The sequence below is a fragment of the Ictalurus furcatus genome, chromosome 2 (assembly GCF_023375685.1).
Source record: "Ictalurus furcatus strain D&B chromosome 2, Billie_1.0, whole genome shotgun sequence".
Classification (NCBI taxonomy): Eukaryota; Metazoa; Chordata; class Actinopteri; order Siluriformes; family Ictaluridae; genus Ictalurus; species Ictalurus furcatus.
In genome coordinates, this window is record NC_071256.1 from 36,851,937 (window position 1) to 36,871,280 (window position 19,344).

Consider the following 19,344-nt stretch of genomic DNA (forward strand, 5'->3'; position numbering starts at 1 on the left):
ACAACCCCTCCAGAAATTAACGCGAAATCAAGCAAACGCCGCAATATTCGGAGGAGCTTACAATTTTTCAAAATTGCAATTGTAGGGACTGGTTATATTCATTTCTTCCACCATCTCCCTGTGTCACAAAAAAACAACAACTTTAATATATATTAGGGTGAGTCAAATGAAAGCCTTAAAAATGTGACATAAATTAGAAGAATCCGGACACTTGTTAAGCACTGGAATGCTTGCATTGAATGAGATTATGTATTAAAAAAAACAAAACAATAACAACACTTTTTTGACATAGGTTTGCAATAAACCATGCACACAAAAGAGCACAAGTTAATGTAACTCTCTCTCTCTCTCTCTCTTTCTTTATCTATATGTCTCTCACCCAGAGTGGGTCCAGGCCGCTGTCAGTGCAGAGCTTGTCCATCCAGACTCCTTCCCTTCCTGCGCACTCTTCTCCACTTCCCCCAGTAAATATTCACCACTCAGGTAGGTGTTTTTCTTCACTGCGCCGTCTGAGGACCGGTCCCACAGTTGAAAGTCTTTTTCTTTAATACCCACACACACACACACTCACACACGCTCACACCCACATACATACAGTACACACACTGGAGAGTGCAGTCTGAGTGCAGGTTAGTGCACCAGCCTGTTTAATAGCTCGCTTTCTCTCTTTCTTTCTCTCTCTCTCTCTCTCTCTCTCTCTCTCTCCCCTCTAAAGGGAGGGTGCCACACTTCTCTCTGTCTCTCACACACACTTTCCGTCTGTAATCCTCTCTTTCTCGTGCCAGAAGCCACCCCACCGCACAAACTTTAAACCCAGCAAGCCTTTAACAAGAAAACATGACACTAATGAGTCCTGATGTACTTTTAGTTTACAGTGTAAATGATTGAGTGTTCTTCGTGCTCTATTCAAGATATCATAGCAGTAAAGGACCTCGTTTATCTGTATGTCATGTACAGATTCAACGCACATGATTAAAAAAAATAAAAACCCACAAACATATATGCTGTAATATTGTGGTTTCCTTACATATTTGGGCAGTCGTGGTTCAAAGGTTGAGGCTCTGGCTTACTGATCAGAAGGTTGTGGTTTTAAACCCTAGCACCACCAAGCTGCCACTGGTGGGCCCTTGAGCAAGGGGGCCCTAAGGGTGCTGTATCATGGTTGACCCTGTGCTCTGACCCCAGCTTATTAACAAGCTGGCATATGGGGGGAAAAAAATTCACAGTGCTGTAATGAATGTGTGTCAAATAATTGCCGTTTCTCTCCAAATCACTGCAATATTTTAACCACTAGGGGGCGCTGTAGCTGTTTTGTTTAGCAATCAACCTTGCTGATGGTTTCATTACAGTCGAACTACTGAATGCTTTTAATTCAGTACAAAGGTGCGTAGTCCTATGCGTATAAACATGATTTATGGAATATTCAATAGTAATTAAAACTGTCACATTATTATTATAAAACATTCATTAGCCTTCATTGAATATGGAGTTCCTCTTAAACCCATTGTACATGAGTTCTAGCTGAAAATGCTACTACATACAATAATCATGCTGTGTGTTGCAGTGTACGTTCCTACCGAGCAACATTTCAGTCTCTAGCCTACTGCAGCCGTGTGCACTCCAGCGTTAAAGTCAAATTTCCGTGAAAGTTCTAACTGCCAGAGAGTGTAGAAGTGAAAATCTCATTTTCTTTACGAGATCGTATGTGGTGGTAATGCATTTTTAGAAGGTTATGTTCACCAGACCCGTGCAAGAAAGCACAGAAATGAATCGTCACCCCGACAAATGCAGACCATGATGCTTTGGCTGTAAGACATAATACGTGGACATGATGTGAAACCTGGGCCATAAGCATTTTAAGGCATTAAAAGGTCGAGAAACAGAAAAGCGTTTGTCTTATCGTCAGCAGATTGTCCGTTCGAGTCCTGATGATCTCAGTGGACGTACGTGGCTGGACATCTTGAGAGCAAGTGAAACGAGTCGGTTCTGGTCATCTGTGATCTTGTGTATGGGGAGGATAGTGCTTTCCTCCGAGCGTGTAGCGAATAGTTTGTTTACTGATTGTAGCTCGTCTGCTTTGCACAGTGTGTCGCCATCCCTTTCCACCATCCACCATTGGACACCAGTGGCGGTTTATTCTCAGTGCAGTATTGACCCTGATGTGGTAGTGTGTGTGTGTGTGTGTGTGTGTTGGGTGCTGGTATGAGTGGATCAGGTTCAGCAGCTGACTTGTTCTGAAACCTGAGAGTGTTCGATCGAATGCATCAATCCGAGTGTAAAAACCTCCACCTTTAGCCAACACGATGAAACGTTCAGCTTTGACCGAGAACCATGTCTGTGCTACTGTTGACATTTAAAAAACCCCAAACCTATGTACTCCGATTATTATGTTTGTGCATGACATTTATGGAAGGAGTCTCCAGTGTCAGTGCGTTTCCATCCTTTGGAAGGTATGAGTGGGGATTTTAAATCTGCATCCATTTTTTTTTTGTTGTTGTCTTCAAGGCTGTTAAAGGAACGATTGTTGCAGTAACGCAAGGAAGAACAGGAACTAACACGTCTCAAGGATGTTCCACAATATTAAACGTAACTACAAATGGATAAAAAGTACGATTTGTTGTTCTTTGATGATTAAAATCTGTTTAGCATTGGTGGAGGAATGAAACACATTGTGACGCGCTGTCATATAGGAAACTTTGCATCTGGCTGAATCACACCACCCTGTCGTTGATTATTTTCCCAACACGGCACAACACCAGGTGTTTTATTCCTTAAGGGATTACGTTGTGATACAAAAATCCAAAATAAATCAGAATAATTTAGTACTGTAGCGTCTTCAAAGTCGACGCCCTTTTCAGCTAGAATTTCCGGAAACGTGTTCTTTGGCGTTTTCTCGAGCGATTTCTTGAGGGATTTCCCTGAGATGGTTTTTAAACAGGATTAAAGGAGTTCACACCGACGCCGGACTCGTATCCGCTGCTTTTCGGGAATATTTCGTCCGTTTAAAAAAAAAAGATATTTTGTGTGAATAAAATGTTCGTTTTCTAACGAAAGAAACGAATACGTCGGCGCGATTATATTTTGGTCGACGACACCGATTTCACACGTTTAATCACACGCCTTCAGATCGAAAGGTTTTTAAGATCGTGAGAAACGCTTCAGTCGGGTGTCCACAAACTTTTGACCGGTCGTGTAAGTTAATCTGTAATTCTGATATTCCCTTAGGAATAATGCTGACTGTATTACAGTCATGAAAGTTGGTGGGAAAATGAGCATGATGGCTGGATGAATGAATGAATGATACATAAAAATACATTTTAAGTCACAGTTTCATCAGATCTTCTGTCTGAAGGGAAAAGGTTAAGGGGAGGTTGAGATTTTTCTGGTTATGGTGTGAGTGTGTAAGATCACGCAGCAGTGAGAGGAGCGGAAGCGGCCTTGTTTGAAGCGTTCGATGGAAGACAATAGAAGACGGAATACTGTCTGTGGATGTGGCATTGTGTAATGAGTCTGACTCACATCCATGTCCATGAAGTATATTAGTGAAGGCACAATGACATGCTCCAAAACGCAAAACCACAGCCATCATCCCAAAAAAAAAGCCCCATAGTGAGTCACTGAAAGGTGATCCAAAGGCAAAAGTGTACAGTATAAAGAGTGCAAGGCCAGAAGTCAGAGAGTCTTGTCAGTCAGAGAGATTCTGAACAATCGCGGCCAACTATAGGTGCAGAATAGGACGGATAAATTCCACATCTTAAGCAGCAGTTTGAAGAGAGACTGTGGACTGACTTATATGACTGAGAGGAGCCATGTTAGCTGTTGTCTCATAGGCAGAACAAGGGCTGTAAATTAACCAATTACAAATACTATCGCTACTGTAATTAAATACATTTTCCTCATGAATGATACTTCATGAAGTAGTTTAAAAATGGGTGTACTTTTACTTCAGTATGTGCTGTAACAATACATTTGGTCACTTAAAAATCTTTTTTTTGTTAAACTTTTTAATTGGGGGCTCGAATCCCGCCTTCGCCGTGCATGCGTGGCGCTCGCATGTTCTCCCCATGCTTCAGGGGTTAACTCTGGGTACTCCGGTTTCCTCCAGCATGCATTGTAGGCTGACTGGCATCTCTAAATTGTCTGTAGTGTATGAATGTGTGCGTGATTGTGCTCTGCGATGCGTTGGCACTCCTGTGCCCTGAGTTCCCTGGGATATGCTCCCGGCAGTGGTATGGATGGATGTGGTATGGATGGAGTGGTATGGATGGATGTGGTATGGATGGATGGATGGAGTGGTGGAGTGGTATGGATGGATGGATGGATTGATGGAGTGGTATGGATGGATGTGGTATGGATGGATGGATGGAGTGGTATGGATGGATGTGGTATGGATGGATGGATGGATTGATGGAGTGGTATGGGTGGATGTGGTATGGATGGATGGATGGAGTGGTATGGATGGAGTGGTATGGATGGATGTGGTATGGATGGATGGATGGAGTGGTATGGATGGATGTGGTATGGATGGATGGATGGATTGATGGAGTGGTATGGGTGGATGTGGTATGGATGGATGGATGGAGTGGTATGGATGGATGTGGTATGGATGGATATGGATGGAGTGGTATGGATGGATGTGGTATGGATGGATGTGGTATGGATGGATGGATGGAGTAGTATAGATGGATGGATGGATGGATGGATGGATGGTATGGATGGATGTGGTATGGATGGATGGATGGAGTGGTATGGATGGATGTGGTATGGATGGATGGATGGAGTGGTATGGATGGATGGAGTGGTATGGATGGATGTGGTATGGATGGATGGATGGAGTGGTATGGATGGATGGATGGATTGATGGAGTGGTATGGGTGGATGTGGTATGGATGGATGGATGCAGTGGTATGGATGGAGTGGTATGGATGGATGTGGTATGGATGGATGGATGGAGTGGTATGGATGGAGTGGTATGGATGGATGTGGTATGGATGGATGGATGGAGTGGGATGGATGTGGTATGGATGGATGGATGGATGGATGGTATGGATGGATGTGGTATGGATGGATGGATGGATGGATGGATGAATGGATGAAACTGTTTAATTGTATGATGTTTTGAGATGAATGCTTATGTATAGAACTAGACTTGACTTTGCATCAAAATGCTGTTCACGTTGCAGAAAATTCTTAATATGCATAAATATTACAGAGAGAGGGCAAAATTACAATTCAGTATAATGTTCGGTATTTATATTTTAACATAAAATGTTTAAATGTCACAATAAATTAGAAATCGAACCGTATATTTTATAAATATAATTTTTTAAAACTTAATTTTGCATTTGATTCATAGTTTTTTTAAAAAATTATTATTGTTGTATTTCGCCTCACTCTTTTATATTGCTCAGATGTATTGTTAATAATAATAATAATAATAATAATAATAATAATAATAATAATAATAATAATAATCTTTATTATTGAACATAATTAAAGTTAAATAAAAAGCCAAATATTATTTAAAAAAAATAAAAGGTAGAGAAAAATAAAATGGTAAAATAGGCAAATAATTGTAATAAAATTAATAATACTTGTGACAGAATGAAGAAAGCATCTAAGTGTGAAAAGCCAGTACAAGTAAGGCAGATAATGAAAACTAAAGTGCAAAAATATTTTTAGCTGCTTTTAAAAAATAACTTTTGCATAAAGGTGGAATCTCTGACTGCTCTACTACATCTGGGATGCAGTATATGGTGCAGTATAAAACCTCAAAAGAGTAACATATACGTCTAGACCAAAGTGTAAGTGATACAGTCTATTACATACAAATCAATACCTCGTAATGTACTATATTTATGAAGTGCTAAGGAGGTCATTTTTAGGAGCAGCACTCTGTGGGGTAGGAAATCTCTGTACCCATTTCACCACGTTGTGTCTTTAGATTTGTTAGCAATAAAACTGTAACATTTATTTTAAAATTCCCAATCGGTCTTGTCTTAGTCTGATCAATATAAACAATCCTTATAGAGACGGGCGTGAATACAGGAATGAGATGCCACTAAGCGCACAGTGCCACGCTTACACTCTTAATTGCTCTGTGTGTGTGTGTGTGTGTGTGTGTGTGTGTGTGTGTGTGTGTGTGTGTGTGTGTGTGTGTGTGTGTGTGTGTGCACGCACTGGCGAGACAGAGCGGCAGTGGTAAACCAGACACCACTCACCTCCACATCCTTTCACTAAAAATGAGAAAACCCCAGTCTAGTCAAAATGATGGTGTTGGTTTAGTCCTCAGTTCCCAGACTGTGTATATATATAGACAAGCCAGGAATCAAATTAAAACATATTTTGAAGTGTGTGTGTGTGTGTGTGTGTGTGAGAGAGAGAGAGAGAGAGAGAGAGAGAGAAGAAAGATTTAAAAAGAATTTATAGAGTATGTCTGATTTATGCTACATCAGATGGCTTTGTTGAGTTAACGCTACAGCTTGTGTCTCTGGACTTGTCTCAGACACTACAGCTTGAGACTCTGTAATCGACTTGGATTCTAGAGCTTTGAACTCTAGACTCGACTCAAGTAGTTTTGGACCCTATAGGTTAGGAATCAAAATTTAACTCAGACACTACAATTTGGGAATCTGGTTTTGACTCTATGGCTTGGGACTCTGGACTCTGGACTCTGAGACTACAGTTTGCGATGCTAGACTCGACTAGTGTCAAAAGTGTGGCTCTGGACTTAACTCAGATTGTGCACCTTGGGTCTCTAGACGTGACTCAGACTATGCAGCTTGGGTCTCTGGACTTGACTCAGACTATGCAGATTGGGTCTCTAGACGTGACTCAGACTATGCAGATTGGGTCACTAGACGTGACTCAGACTATGCAGCTTGGGTGTCTGGACTTGACTCAGACTATGCAGCTTGGGTCTCTAGACTTGACTCGGACTATGCAGATTGGGTCTCTGGACTTGACTCAGACTATGCAGATTGGGTCTCTAGACTTGACTCAGACTATGCAGCTTGGGTCTCTGGACTTGACTCAGACTATACAGATTGGGTCTCTGGACTTGACTCAGACTATGCAGATTGGGTCTCTGGACTTGACTCAGACTATGCAGATTGGGTCTCTAGACGTGACTCAGACTATGCAGCTTGGGTGTCTCGACTTGACTTAGACTATGCAGCTTGGGTCTCTAGACTTGACTCAGACTATGCAGATTGGGTCTCTGGACTTGACTCAGACTATGCAGATGGGTCTCTAGACTTGACTCAGACTATGCAGCTTGGGTCTCTGAACGTGACTCAGACTATGCAGCTTGGGTCTCTAGACTTGACTCAGACTATGCAGCTTGGATCTCTAGACGTGACTCAGACTATGCACCTTGGGTCTCTGGACTTGACTCAGACTATGCAGCTTGGGTCTCTAGACGTGACTCAGACTATGCACCTTGGGTCTCTAGACTTGACTCAGTTATGCAGCGTGGGTCTCTAGACGTGACTCAGACTATGCAGCTTGGGTCTCTAGACTTGACTCAGACTATGCAGATTGGGTCTCTGGACTGGACTCAGATTATGCAGCATGGGTCTCTAGACGTGACTCAGACTATGCAGCTTGGGTCTCTGGCCTTGGCTCAGACTATGCAGCTTGGGTCTCTGGACTTGACTGAGACTATGCAGATTGGGTCTCTGGACTTGACTCAGACTATGCAGATTGGGTCTCTAGACTTGACTCAGACTATGCAGATTGGGTCTCTGGACTTGACTCAGATTATGCAGCGTGGGTCTCTAGACGTGACTCAGACTATGCAGCTTGGGTCTCTAGACTTGACTCAGACTATGCAGATTGGGTCTCTGGACTGGACTCAGATTATGCAGCGCGGGTCTCTAGACGTGACTCAGACTATGCAGCTTGGGTCTCTGGACTTGGCTCAGACTATGCAGCTTGGGTCTCTGGACTTGACTGAGACTATGCAGATTGGGTCTCTGGACTTGACTCAGACTATGCAGATTGGGTCTCTAGACTTGACTCAGACTATGCAGATTGGGTCTCTGGACTTGACTCAGATTATGCAGCGTGGGTCTCTGGACTTGATGGCTGGAGTCTCTGTATTGGCTCAGATTATATGACTTGGGACTCTGGATTGGATTAAGGTTCTGTGGCTTGGCACTCTGACCTGATTCAAACTCTTTGTCTTGAGACCCTTGAGTTGACTCGGAGACTACCGTTTAAGACTCTGGACTCAACTCAAAGTCTAGAGCTTGGGATGCTGGACCCTGTAGACTAGAGTTGGGACTCTGGACTTGACTCAGATTCTCTCGCTTGAGATTTTTGACTTGACTCAGAATCTATGGCTTGGGTCTCCGGACTTGATTTAGAGACTGGACTTGTTTCAGGCACTACTCTACTCTGGACTCAGCCTGGATTATGCTGTTTCGGGATCGACACAGACTCTACTGCTTCAGTCTCAGGCAGTGGCTAAGGTTATGTAGCTTGGGACTCTGGACTCGACTCAGACTCTCTGACTGCGGTCTAGATTTAATACAGATTCTGTGGCTTGGGACTCTAGACTCAACTCAGGCACAACAGCTTGGGACTCTGGACTCAACTCAATGTCTATAGCTTGGGGTTCTGGACTCAACTAAGGAACTACAGTTTGGGACTCTAGACTTATCACAGACTCTGCAGCTTAGGACTCTAGACTTAACTCATACTCATCCCTATATTAGTGGGCTACATCATTTTTCACTATAGAGAATAGGGAGTCAGGTGGCACTTTCAGTTTAAACACCCAGGAAGAAAATCCATTCACTTACCACATCAGCTAAAACCGTCAGACTGGGATTTTAAGCTAAAGCACAAAATAACTAAATGTAAACATCATTATTTTTTGTGATTGATGTATTGTGTAAGCATGCACATTCTTCCTAAATGAATCTGTAATAACCATCACAATCAAATCTGGAAGATTTGCGAGTGACTGCAAGTCTCACGAGACACAACGGTGTCATGAAAGAAGTTTTGTTTTGCTCAAGGCTTGTTATCTTAGCAACCAAATGAGTAGTTTTATTTAATGTGGTCGTATTATGAATACTTTCTTCTCAATAGCAGGTAGTTATACGCACACGTCCCACCCAGAAACAGCACCCCAACTCTGATAAAGGATCAGCTGTTCAGACAGTATAGCCTGTAATCAACCCTACATAAGTGCTAATGGTTCTCCACCATCCAGCACACAAAGTCTTTTACTATATTTTACTCTACAGTTTTGCATCAGATCACCAGAGTTTCAGTCTGCTTGATGACCTGGAGGGCTTTTATAAAAGAGATGCAACATTTTCCCACAATGGCCTGAAATGGAGCGATCTTCTGGAGAAAAAAAGAAAAGGGTACACTCTTTGAAGTGCACGTCTGGACACATTTAGCGAAATTATGGCCAGACTTTGATTTGTGTCACATATGTATCTTTCTCTCCTTTTGTCTACTTCTATCCATCTAAAAACCTCAGTGATTTGTTTGCACTCATCATTACCAAACATTTTTTTTTTTTTTTTTTTTTTAAAGCTTGTTGTGACTTGAAAACGCCGAACCTGAGGAAGGGAAAGTTGTTGTGTCTTAAACACCTTACAAAGAAACATCTGTGGGTGAATACACTGCTTTATAAACCAGCCAGTGGGCATGAGGCGGGGAACCATCCTGGATGGGATGCCAGTCCATTGCAGAAGCCAATTCATCACAGCAAGTTCAAGTTTGAGACTCAGAAGTCTCAAAGCAACCACACTGACAAAAACAAAAGACCAAAAAAAGCATGTAGTGTCAATACTGTGGAATAGCAGGTCAGACAAAAAGCACAGGACAACTCAGCGATCCAGGAGTGTTGGAAAGTGTGGGAAGGTTGGGATTATTCCAATGGGCCAAATTACAGTAAACTGAGGGTCCGGTGGAGCCACAGAGAAGAATGATTGCTGATTGAATGATTGCCTATTTCATAACCAAATCAGGAGCCCTAAAATGTCTACCATCCAGGGATCAGGACAAAGATGATATAGCTGTCAAAACATCAGAAACAAACTCAACTACTGAATCCCATATTCAACAAGAAAACTAATCCCTTTCTACAGCTTTTGCCTAGTGGCCTTAAAAGCTGAGGTTTGATACAATCAACAATATCTATGATACTCGAGCAGAATTAACTGCTTTGATATGGAAGCACGCAAACAAAATACAACTGCCTTTGAGTTGTGAATGAAATGGCGCTCCGGGGCATTTCACTAACAAAGACACATAACTGCATGTTTCAAAAGATAACCACAAATGTAATGAAAGCATTCCATTAACAGATGTCATCCAAGATATTATTAACGGCATTTGGCAGACGCCCTTAACAAGAGCGACTTACGTTCATCTCATTTATAGAGCTGAGCTGTTGAGGGTTAAGGGCTTTGCTCAGGGGCCGTGGCAGTGGCAGCTTGGCAGTGCTGGGGTTTAATCTCATGACCTTCTGATTAGTAGTCCAACATCTTAACCACTGAGCTACCACTTCCCAGGATATAAGTTCCGAAAAGAAATGGAAAATAAACTTAATAAAAGGGACAAAGGGTTGCATATTCACCGTCATCCACTAACTAACTAAAGAAACTATGTTTGCATATAATCCTTTTAATTCCCATGGAAAAATATAGAGTAAAATAGCAATAGTAAAACAACAGCCTGAAGCATGAATTTAAAATGCCTTCAGAGGCTCCATGTGATGCAGCTGCATAGAGCAGTGGTTTTCAAAGTGGGGGCCGCCAGGGGGCGCCCGGGGGCTTCAACAATTTGGTGTGAAAAATAAATAAACACATGATTTATATATATATATATGCATTACTATAACATGTTATTTGTAACAATGCATATTAAAATCACATTTGCTATACCTGACTTTCTAATTGCTAAACAGACAAAACATCACCGTAAAAAAGGGGGATATATTCAGAAGTCTGTATTTTTAATGTGTTTTAAAGACATCTTGCAAAAGGGGGGCCTCGGTCAAATGTTAATGGCATTTGGGGGGCCTTGCCCTGGAAAAGTTTGGGAACCCCTGGTGTAGAGAATCACATTCACAGAGAGTAGAGAAACACCAGAATGCGCACTCCCTACCCACACACACCGTTCCTGCTTGATTGTGATGGCTTCGTGACAGCTTCACCTAGATCAAGTTTGGGGTTTGGCCAGACTTTTCACAAAGATTCCTGAAATATTTAGCCCCATAGGACCGGTAGATAAGGGTAAAATGGTAAACCGTTTCATAACAAAGTATGCTGGAATCTAGTTCACGTCGAAGGTCACGTTCACAGGGTTGAAGCGGCATAAATAAGGAGTTTGTTTCTTATCAGAAGTGAATGGTTTTTTTTCTCTCTCTCTCTCTCTCTACGTTTTGGCCTCCCATCCACTTGAGAGTATTTGGGTCACAGAAAATGAAGCTTTGTTTCAGAAATGCCCTCAAAAGTGGAGAACTTTTAAAACTCAGTTCTCACTCTTTTTGTGTGGACAGGAGAAACGCAAGTTTTTCGAAACGTTGTCAGTGTGCGTGCCGATTGTGTGTTCTATGAATGTACTAGGACTCCATTTATCATGGCTGCTGACCAAGTTGTTACTGTGCAATTTCCTGTCTGATAATGTGTTTATAACGATATTAATTTCACTTTGTTTTATTATTAAAACAAATGTGATACGCACTGCACAGCTCCTGGGATTTGGGGTGAACTAGCAGCTATTTGGACAATTTCTAATCAAAGATTGGTGGGATTTCTGCATTTAAAATTCTCTTCACATTCTTGAGGTGAGGGAAGTGGTTGGACTTCTGATCAGAAGGTTGTGAGTTCAGATCCCAGTACTGCCAAGCTGCCACTGTTGGGCCCTTGAGCACGGCCCTTAACCCTCAACTGCTCAGTTGTATAAAGTGAGATCATTGTAAGTTGCTCTGGATAAGAGCGTCTGCCAAATGCTATAATGTAATGTAAATGGGGTGGCTGAGGCTCAGGTGGTAGAGCGGGTTGTACACTAATCGTAGGGTTGGTGGTTCGATTCCCGGCCCACATGACTCCACATGCCGAAGTGTCCTTGGGCGAGACACTGAACCCCAAGTTGCTCCCGATGGCAAGTTAGCACCTTGCATGGCAGCTCTGCTACCATGAGTGTGTGTGTGAATGGGTGAATGAGACACAGTGTAAAGCGCTTTGGATAAAAGTGCTATATAAGTGCGCCATTTACCATTTACCATTTTTAATGTGTGTGATATAACCGTTAATGACATACTATCGCCACCTACTGGCCTGTTTTGTTTTTAAATTTTTTTTTTTTTTAATGTTTTTGCATTTTCTTGTGGATGTATTTTAAGAATAAGAGGGTTCAAATCTATGTTTTCAAAATATCTATATCCATATACACCGATCAGCCATAACATTAAAACCACCGACATGTGACGTGAATACCATTGATTGTCTCATTAATCTGTCAAAAGGTGGGATATATTTATTAGACAGCAAGTGAACAGTCAGTTCTCAAAGATGATGTGAAGCAGGAAAAACGAACAAGTGTAAAGATCTGAACGACTTTGACAAGAGTGCAGCAGCAGTCCCACCAAAACACCCTACATCCATGCTCTTGAAGTTTTCACTGGTTCTGACGCAAAAACTCAGATACATCACATGCCCATTAGCTATAAGCACAGGTTTGTATAAGTGGTAGATAGGTTCGTCTGTCGTCTTTTTAAAGATCGCATTTGACCAATTAGCAATGTTTAATATGATGAGCTGTGCCCCGTCCTCCCTGGTCTGAAGAAAAGTTCCCGCTCTGAAACAATAAACTAAAACCAGCACTTGGTCCCAGCAATGGAAAACCTCCTCAAATTCCTGAAGTGTTTTCAACATAACGACACCAAGGGACGTCTCCCGGTGGAATTTAAAATGGAAACCACACATCAACTACACCTTGTCCAATAATAAGACAGCATGTAATCACTTGTTGTCTGTTTATGTCAAATTCTTATGAATTGTGGGAAAACGACTACATGGAACATCATGGCGGTAAATTTCCAGATAGTCTAAATTTTCAAACTTGTGGTCTTTGGACCGCAATTGTCTGTTAAAGCTCTGCAGAACGGTCACGGTTCACACACCAGAATGTCTGAAAACACACTTGGCTTCTCCAGACTTGACTGCAGGCTGTTGCAAGAACACAATGGAGCTCTCAGTGTGGGACGAAAACCAGGCCATGGAGGCACACGGACATAATTTAAGTCTAATTATTATTGTTTTATTTTTTTTTTTTTTAAATATTAAGAATTGTAGTTAATTCTAGTGATGTGTGAGCTCTGTGTTTTTAAAAGTTAATAGCCATGCGTTTAGTGTTGTTGTTTTTTCTTCAATAAAGTTATTACGGTGTTTAAAATCATAACGTCCCCAATATCTATATAAACTATTCTCTTTATAACTGAGTTTTTACGGATCTTCTTCTGTCTGATCGGTCACTTGAATCGAATGGGTGGTACGTTTTTCTTTTACATTTAAAGTTAACGCTTTATATTGAAGTATTCATGGTTTGATTCTCGCACATGGCTTAGTGGTTAGCACTTTCGCCTCACACTTCCAGGGTCGGGGGTTGGATTCCCACCGTAGCCCTGTGTGTGTGGAGTTTGCAGGTTTTCTCTGGGTACTCTGGTTTCCTCCCCCAGTCCAAAGACGTGTCCGTAGTGTATGAATGAGTGTGTATGTGATTGTGTCCTGTGATGGATTGGCACCCTGTCCAGGGTGTACCCTGCCTTCTGCCCCATGCTCCCTGGGATAGGCTCCAGGTTCTCTGTGACCCTGAAAAGGATAAGCGGTACAGAAGATGGATGATTTGTTTTTGTTTCTTTTGCTACATGGTTGGTTGGTGCTGTATTCAGAACTGACGTCAATATGAGCATGAACGTTGAAGCTTTTGAAGCTATCATGACTCATCTCCTTTTCTGTCGTTCCAGACTTCTCTTGTTCGTGATTCTTGTACAATCTCCAAGTATTAATAGTGCACCGCTTCTTGCCGTGCCAAGCTACTTGCGCTAAAAGTGACATGTGGATGGATGTACATTGTTTGGGACATGGCCAGGTTGTTTCCCACATGCTGCTCAGGTTTTCGTTTTTTTTTGTTTGTTTGTTTGTTTTTTTGGTAGGTTTTGCCGAGATATAGAGAGTTTTAAAGATTTACACTTCAAAAGTTTCTTCTTTGTACGCTCTTCTCATCAGTCTCACTGTTGGAACAGCCCTTAAGATGGCAGCAGAGATTGAACTCAAGGGAGAACAAAAGCGTGGTGACGTGGACGAGAGTAGATACCAGGGTACGGTAGGATATTTTCACAATCAGCCTTCGTGTTTTAAATAATTCAAATTAGGTAAGTTAGAAGGTCCGATTAATAGGAAAGCCCATTTTCAGATGTATCTACTGTAATGTACCTCATCTGAGAATGATTTATGAGGAAAATTGGGGCACAGCAAAAAATTTTTACCCCTAAAGGGGGTCAGGTGGTCTAGCGATGTCCCAGGTTTGGCCTAACTTAAAAATAGAATAAATACAAAATAGAAAAAAAAAAAACCCACATTGTTTCAGTATTAATCAGATGATTCATCATTTAGATGTGTATTAGATTATATGTACGTGTGCACCTAGCATTGAAGTGGTATTTGTCTTTTTTTCTTTTTTCACGTGACATGCCTTGGCCCAAATCTACGTAAAATTTGCAGTAAAAGTTGCAAGCTCGTCCGAATATTGCGGCGTCTGCTTGATTTTACATTAATTATGCGATCGAATAAATCCTGGAGGGTCTGAGATGTTTAATATGATCGGAACAAAATGCCTCGCATGCTCACACTGATTTCTTGGGCAATTATTTCAGTTCCCGTGTGGTTATAGCTCAGTGGTAGAGCTTTTGACTGCAGCTCAAGAGGTCCTTGGTTCAAATCCATGATCCCCCTGTCTGACCTGCTCCTGGAACTTTTAAGCGATTTCCACTCCATGCCGTTAATATGCCCATCAGGCATCAATAGGATAAAGGATATTGTCTATTTATCATAGCATCATGGAAATACGGCACCTTAACTGCAGTGCTATAAAATGATAAGCACAGGATTTAATTATGTCACAACGATGTCCAGTCAGAAATACATGGAATATCATTTGTTAATACATTTTCACTGTGGCATAGCCACATCTGCATCCCTGTCTGACTGGACATGGCCAATTTTCCTCTCTGTGCCCATTTGGCCCTTTTTAATTTGGAGTTTGTTTTTAATCCGAATTGCATGAGTGTTGAAGATGCTCATCTGGTGGTTAAATAAGCCTCCCTTACCTGTTAGATGCAGTAACTCCTGTGCAAAAAAAAAAGAAGAAAAGAATCCAAAAGTCAAGCATGTTATTGGTTTAATGATGACATTTGAGGTAGTGGGGGTAAAGTGTGTCTATTTGCATTTTCCCTGAATCCTTCCCTTATCAGTCCGTGTCATGAATGGAGATTTATTGTGTTGTATGTCCTCTGAAAATCCTTGTTTACCCACTCCAACTGCTCTATGGCGAAGAGCTATAAATGCATGCTGCATATCAGTGAACATGTTTGAGTCCACTGATCCACCCTGATTACACATTAAGCACTCAATGATATAGTAGGAAATAAGACCAGATGGCCGTGGAGGCAGTGGGTTTGCTCTGATTTACGGCTCTCCAGAGATAACGAGAGGACATTCAGTGTGTAACGATGAATTATGTAAGGGCTGTGAATAACCATAAGACATTGGCATGGACGTCCCCGAGTTTTAAAGTGGTCAGCTACATTGAAAGAGAACAGCTGAGCAAGTTTGGGAAGCTGGGCATGTTTCAAAACTATTTTATGTGTATAGACTAAAAGAGCAAATTAATTAATGTTACATACATTTGCACCTAGTGTCATGAAGACAGGATTATACTAGTGCAGTGTTGGGGTAGAGAAATAGATCAAATTAACACGGACCTTCTTGTAGTCATGTCGACATTGACCACAATGTCAAAGGAATGTTTCCGAAATCTTGTCGGCCCGTTTTCTTTTCGTGTCAAGGTTCCAGAAGAAGATTAGTGGTGTGAAGTGTAAATCACTTAAAGGTAACGTGAGGTGAGTTAGACAGGGGGCACCCGGATTTGAACCGGGGACCTCTTGATCTGCAGTCAAATGCTCTACCACTGAGCTATACCCCCATAGTAAAGCATACTCCTTTACCATAAGCTAGTGCTATTCATTTCAAAGCAAGCACTGATGGAGAAAAAAACGTCCATGGTACCATTCTGCTATGGTGTCATCCGCATATAATATCCTTTATAGTGCTTTGGTGATCTCCATTAGGCTTACGTTGTAAACTGTAAAGCAGTTAAGGATACCTCAATCAGACCAGTCAGACAGGGGTGCACGGATTTGGGGAAAGGGTACACCTAAACATTCATGCCGTGTTCTAATCAGCCAACTGTGAGGCAGCAGTGCAATGCAGAAAACTCAAGTAGACACGGGTCAGCAGCTTTTGTAGTTTCACACCGACCATCAGAATGGGAAAAAATGTGATCTCTGTTAATTTGACCGTGGCATGATTGTTAGTGCCGGATGGGCTGTTTTGAGTATTTCTATAACTCCTGGGATTTTCACACATAACAGTCTCTAGAGTTTACAGTGGTGCGTAAAAGTTTGCGAACCCTTTAGAATTATCTACGTTTCTGGATAAATATGAACTAAAACAATCTCAAAGGAATGTTTCCAAACTCTTGCGAGTGTATTACTGGTGTGAAGCATAAAGCACCTTAAGGTATGCTGAAGCAAGCTACACAGGGGGCACCCGGATTTGAACCGGGGACCTCTTGATCTGCAGTCAAATGCTCTACCACTGAGCTATACCCCCATGACAAACAATGCTCTTTTGACATAAGCTAATGCTATTCATTTCAAAGCAAACGCTGTTGGAGGAAAAACTTCCATGGTACCATTCTGCTATGGTATTATCTGCATATTATATCCTTCATAGTGCTTTGGTGATCTCCACTGGGCTTACGTTGTAAACCGTAAAGCAGTTAGGGATACTTCAATCAGACCAGTCAGACAAATGATATTCCATGCATTTCTAACTGGACAGCATTGTAACACAATTAAATCCCAGGTGGGCTACAATACCAGAAGACCACGACGGGTTGTCAGTCAAGAACATGAATCTGAGTCTGCAGTGGGCACAGGCTCACCAAAAGTGGACAGCTGATGATTGGAAAAATGTAGTCCGGTCGAGGACCTAGCAGAGATAGATGGACAGAGAAATTTGTCTGTTTTTATTGACACATCTACACTGGTGCGGAGTGTCAAGGTCTCGAAAAAGATTAAACTAACATGGAGCCGCTTCATTTAAATTTGGTTTGTTTGAATGCAGTCTCCAAGTGGTATTTTAAAATAACACTGCTTATAATTAGAGCAGTGTTCATATGTAAAAATTTATGCAAAAGAAGACACTGAATTTTTGTGACAATCCCATGTGAAATTCGAGCAACCCCACGTTTGGGAACCTCTTTTCAAAGCTGTTACTGCTTACGTTTGAGATTCACTGGATGCATTTTCTACCTCGTTGACACTTGGTGGATCAGAAAGCTTGGCTAATCTGTTAGCTATCGTGTCCTATCTGTCTTGCCAATATTACAGAGTACTGCGCTGCTAGTTAACGGTAGCTATTCATCCAGTTGGAACGCTTGGTTTCAGAGTAGCTAGAATGATGTTTAGAATAGCATAATGAGAGTTTAGCTGGCTAGTAAATACAGTTTCATGGTTTTCTACATAAATTTGTCATAAAATGTGATCTGATCTTCATCTTAGTCAAGGGTATTGACAAATATAATGTGTCTAAAATAATAACACGAAATAAATTCTGATCTTTCATGTCTTTATTGAGAACAACCAAAAAAAAAAAAAAAAACCCTCATAGTGCTTGTGGAAAAAGTATGTGAACCCTTGAGTTAATGACCTTGAAAAAGCTAATTGGAGTCAGGTTTTAGCACACCTGGAGTCTCGTTAAGAAAATGAGTTTGGAGGTGTGGACTACAGCTACTTTGACTGATAAAAACCCCTCAAACGTTTGGAGTTCACGCTTATGTGAGCCATGCCTCGCCAAAAAGGGCTTTCAGAGGATCTATGAGCAAGAATCGTTGATTTACGTAAAGCTGGCAAGGGTTACAAAGTGATTTCAAAGCCTTTAGAAACAGTTGGGCAGACATTCTACAAATGGGACTGTTGCTACTCTAGAGAAGTGGGCGCCCAGTCAAAATGACACCAAGAGCACAACGAAGACTCGTCAATGAGGTAAAGAAACAACCCCGAATGACAGCCGAAGATTTGAAGGCATCATTGGAACTGTCTAACATCTCTGTTCATGAGTCTACAGTACGTAAAACATTGAACGAGCTGGGTATCTACGGCAGGACACCACGAAGGAAGCCACTGCTTACTAAAAAGAACATTGCTGCACGTCTGAAGTTTGCAAAAGAGCATGTTGACACTCCACAGCAGTATTTGCAAAATGTTTTGTGGACTGATGAAACTAAGATTGAACTATTTGGTAAAACCACACAGCACTACATCATCTGGTGTAGAAAGGGCACGGCATGTCATCATGAAAACATCATCCCAACCGTGAAGTATGGTGGAGGAAACATCATGATTTGGGCCTGCTTTGCTGCATCAGGGCCTGGCCAGCTTGCAGTCATTGAGCCGAAGATGAATTCCCAAGAATATCAGACAATTCTTCATTATAATGTGAGAATGTCTGTACGTCAGCTGGACCTGTGTAGACGTTGGGTGATGCAACAGGACAACGACCCGAAACACCGGAGCAAGTCCACAACAGAATGGCTTCAGAAAAACAAAATCCGCCTTTTGGAGTGGCCGAGTCAGATCCCAGACCTCAACCCAATAGAGATGCTATGGAATGACTTGAAGAGAGCCGTACACGTGAGACGTCCCAAGAATATGACCGAGCTAAAGCAGTTCTGCCAGGAAGAACGGGCTAAAATTCCTCCTGAACGATGTGCAGGTCTGATCCACAGCTACAGGAAGCGCCTGGTTGAGACTATTGCTGCCAAGGTGGGGTCAACCAGTTATTAATTCTAATCGTTCACTTACTTTTTCCACTGCCATTTTGAATGTTGAATGAGTGTGTTCGATAAAGACACGAAGGATCAGAATTTATTGTGTTTTTATTTTAGACACATTATACTTGTCAATACCCTTGACTTAGATGATCAGATCACATCCTATGCCAAATTTATGCAGAAAACCATGAAATTCCA

General features: G+C 41.7%; 1 protein-coding gene and 2 non-coding genes across 3 annotated transcripts in view; all 3 read right to left on the reverse strand.

The window, feature by feature from the left end:
• LOC128603232 (multidrug resistance-associated protein 1-like) overlaps positions 1–686 on the reverse strand; it is a 36,524-nt gene extending 35,838 nt beyond the window's left edge. The window contains exon 1 of the mRNA XM_053617543.1: positions 380–686. Within this exon, the coding sequence (XP_053473518.1) occupies positions 380–421 (42 nt within the window). The 5' untranslated portion in view covers positions 422–686. The remainder of the gene's footprint in view (positions 1–379) is intronic.
• A 15,475-nt stretch (positions 687–16,161) lies between these two features.
• trnac-gca (transfer RNA cysteine (anticodon GCA)) lies at positions 16,162–16,233 on the reverse strand. Its single transcript has one exon. It is a non-coding gene; the product is annotated as a tRNA-Cys (tRNA).
• A 617-nt stretch (positions 16,234–16,850) lies between these two features.
• On the reverse strand, positions 16,851–16,922 carry trnac-gca (transfer RNA cysteine (anticodon GCA)). Its single transcript has one exon. It is a non-coding gene; the product is annotated as a tRNA-Cys (tRNA).
• Between the last annotated feature and the right edge of the window lie 2,422 nt (positions 16,923–19,344).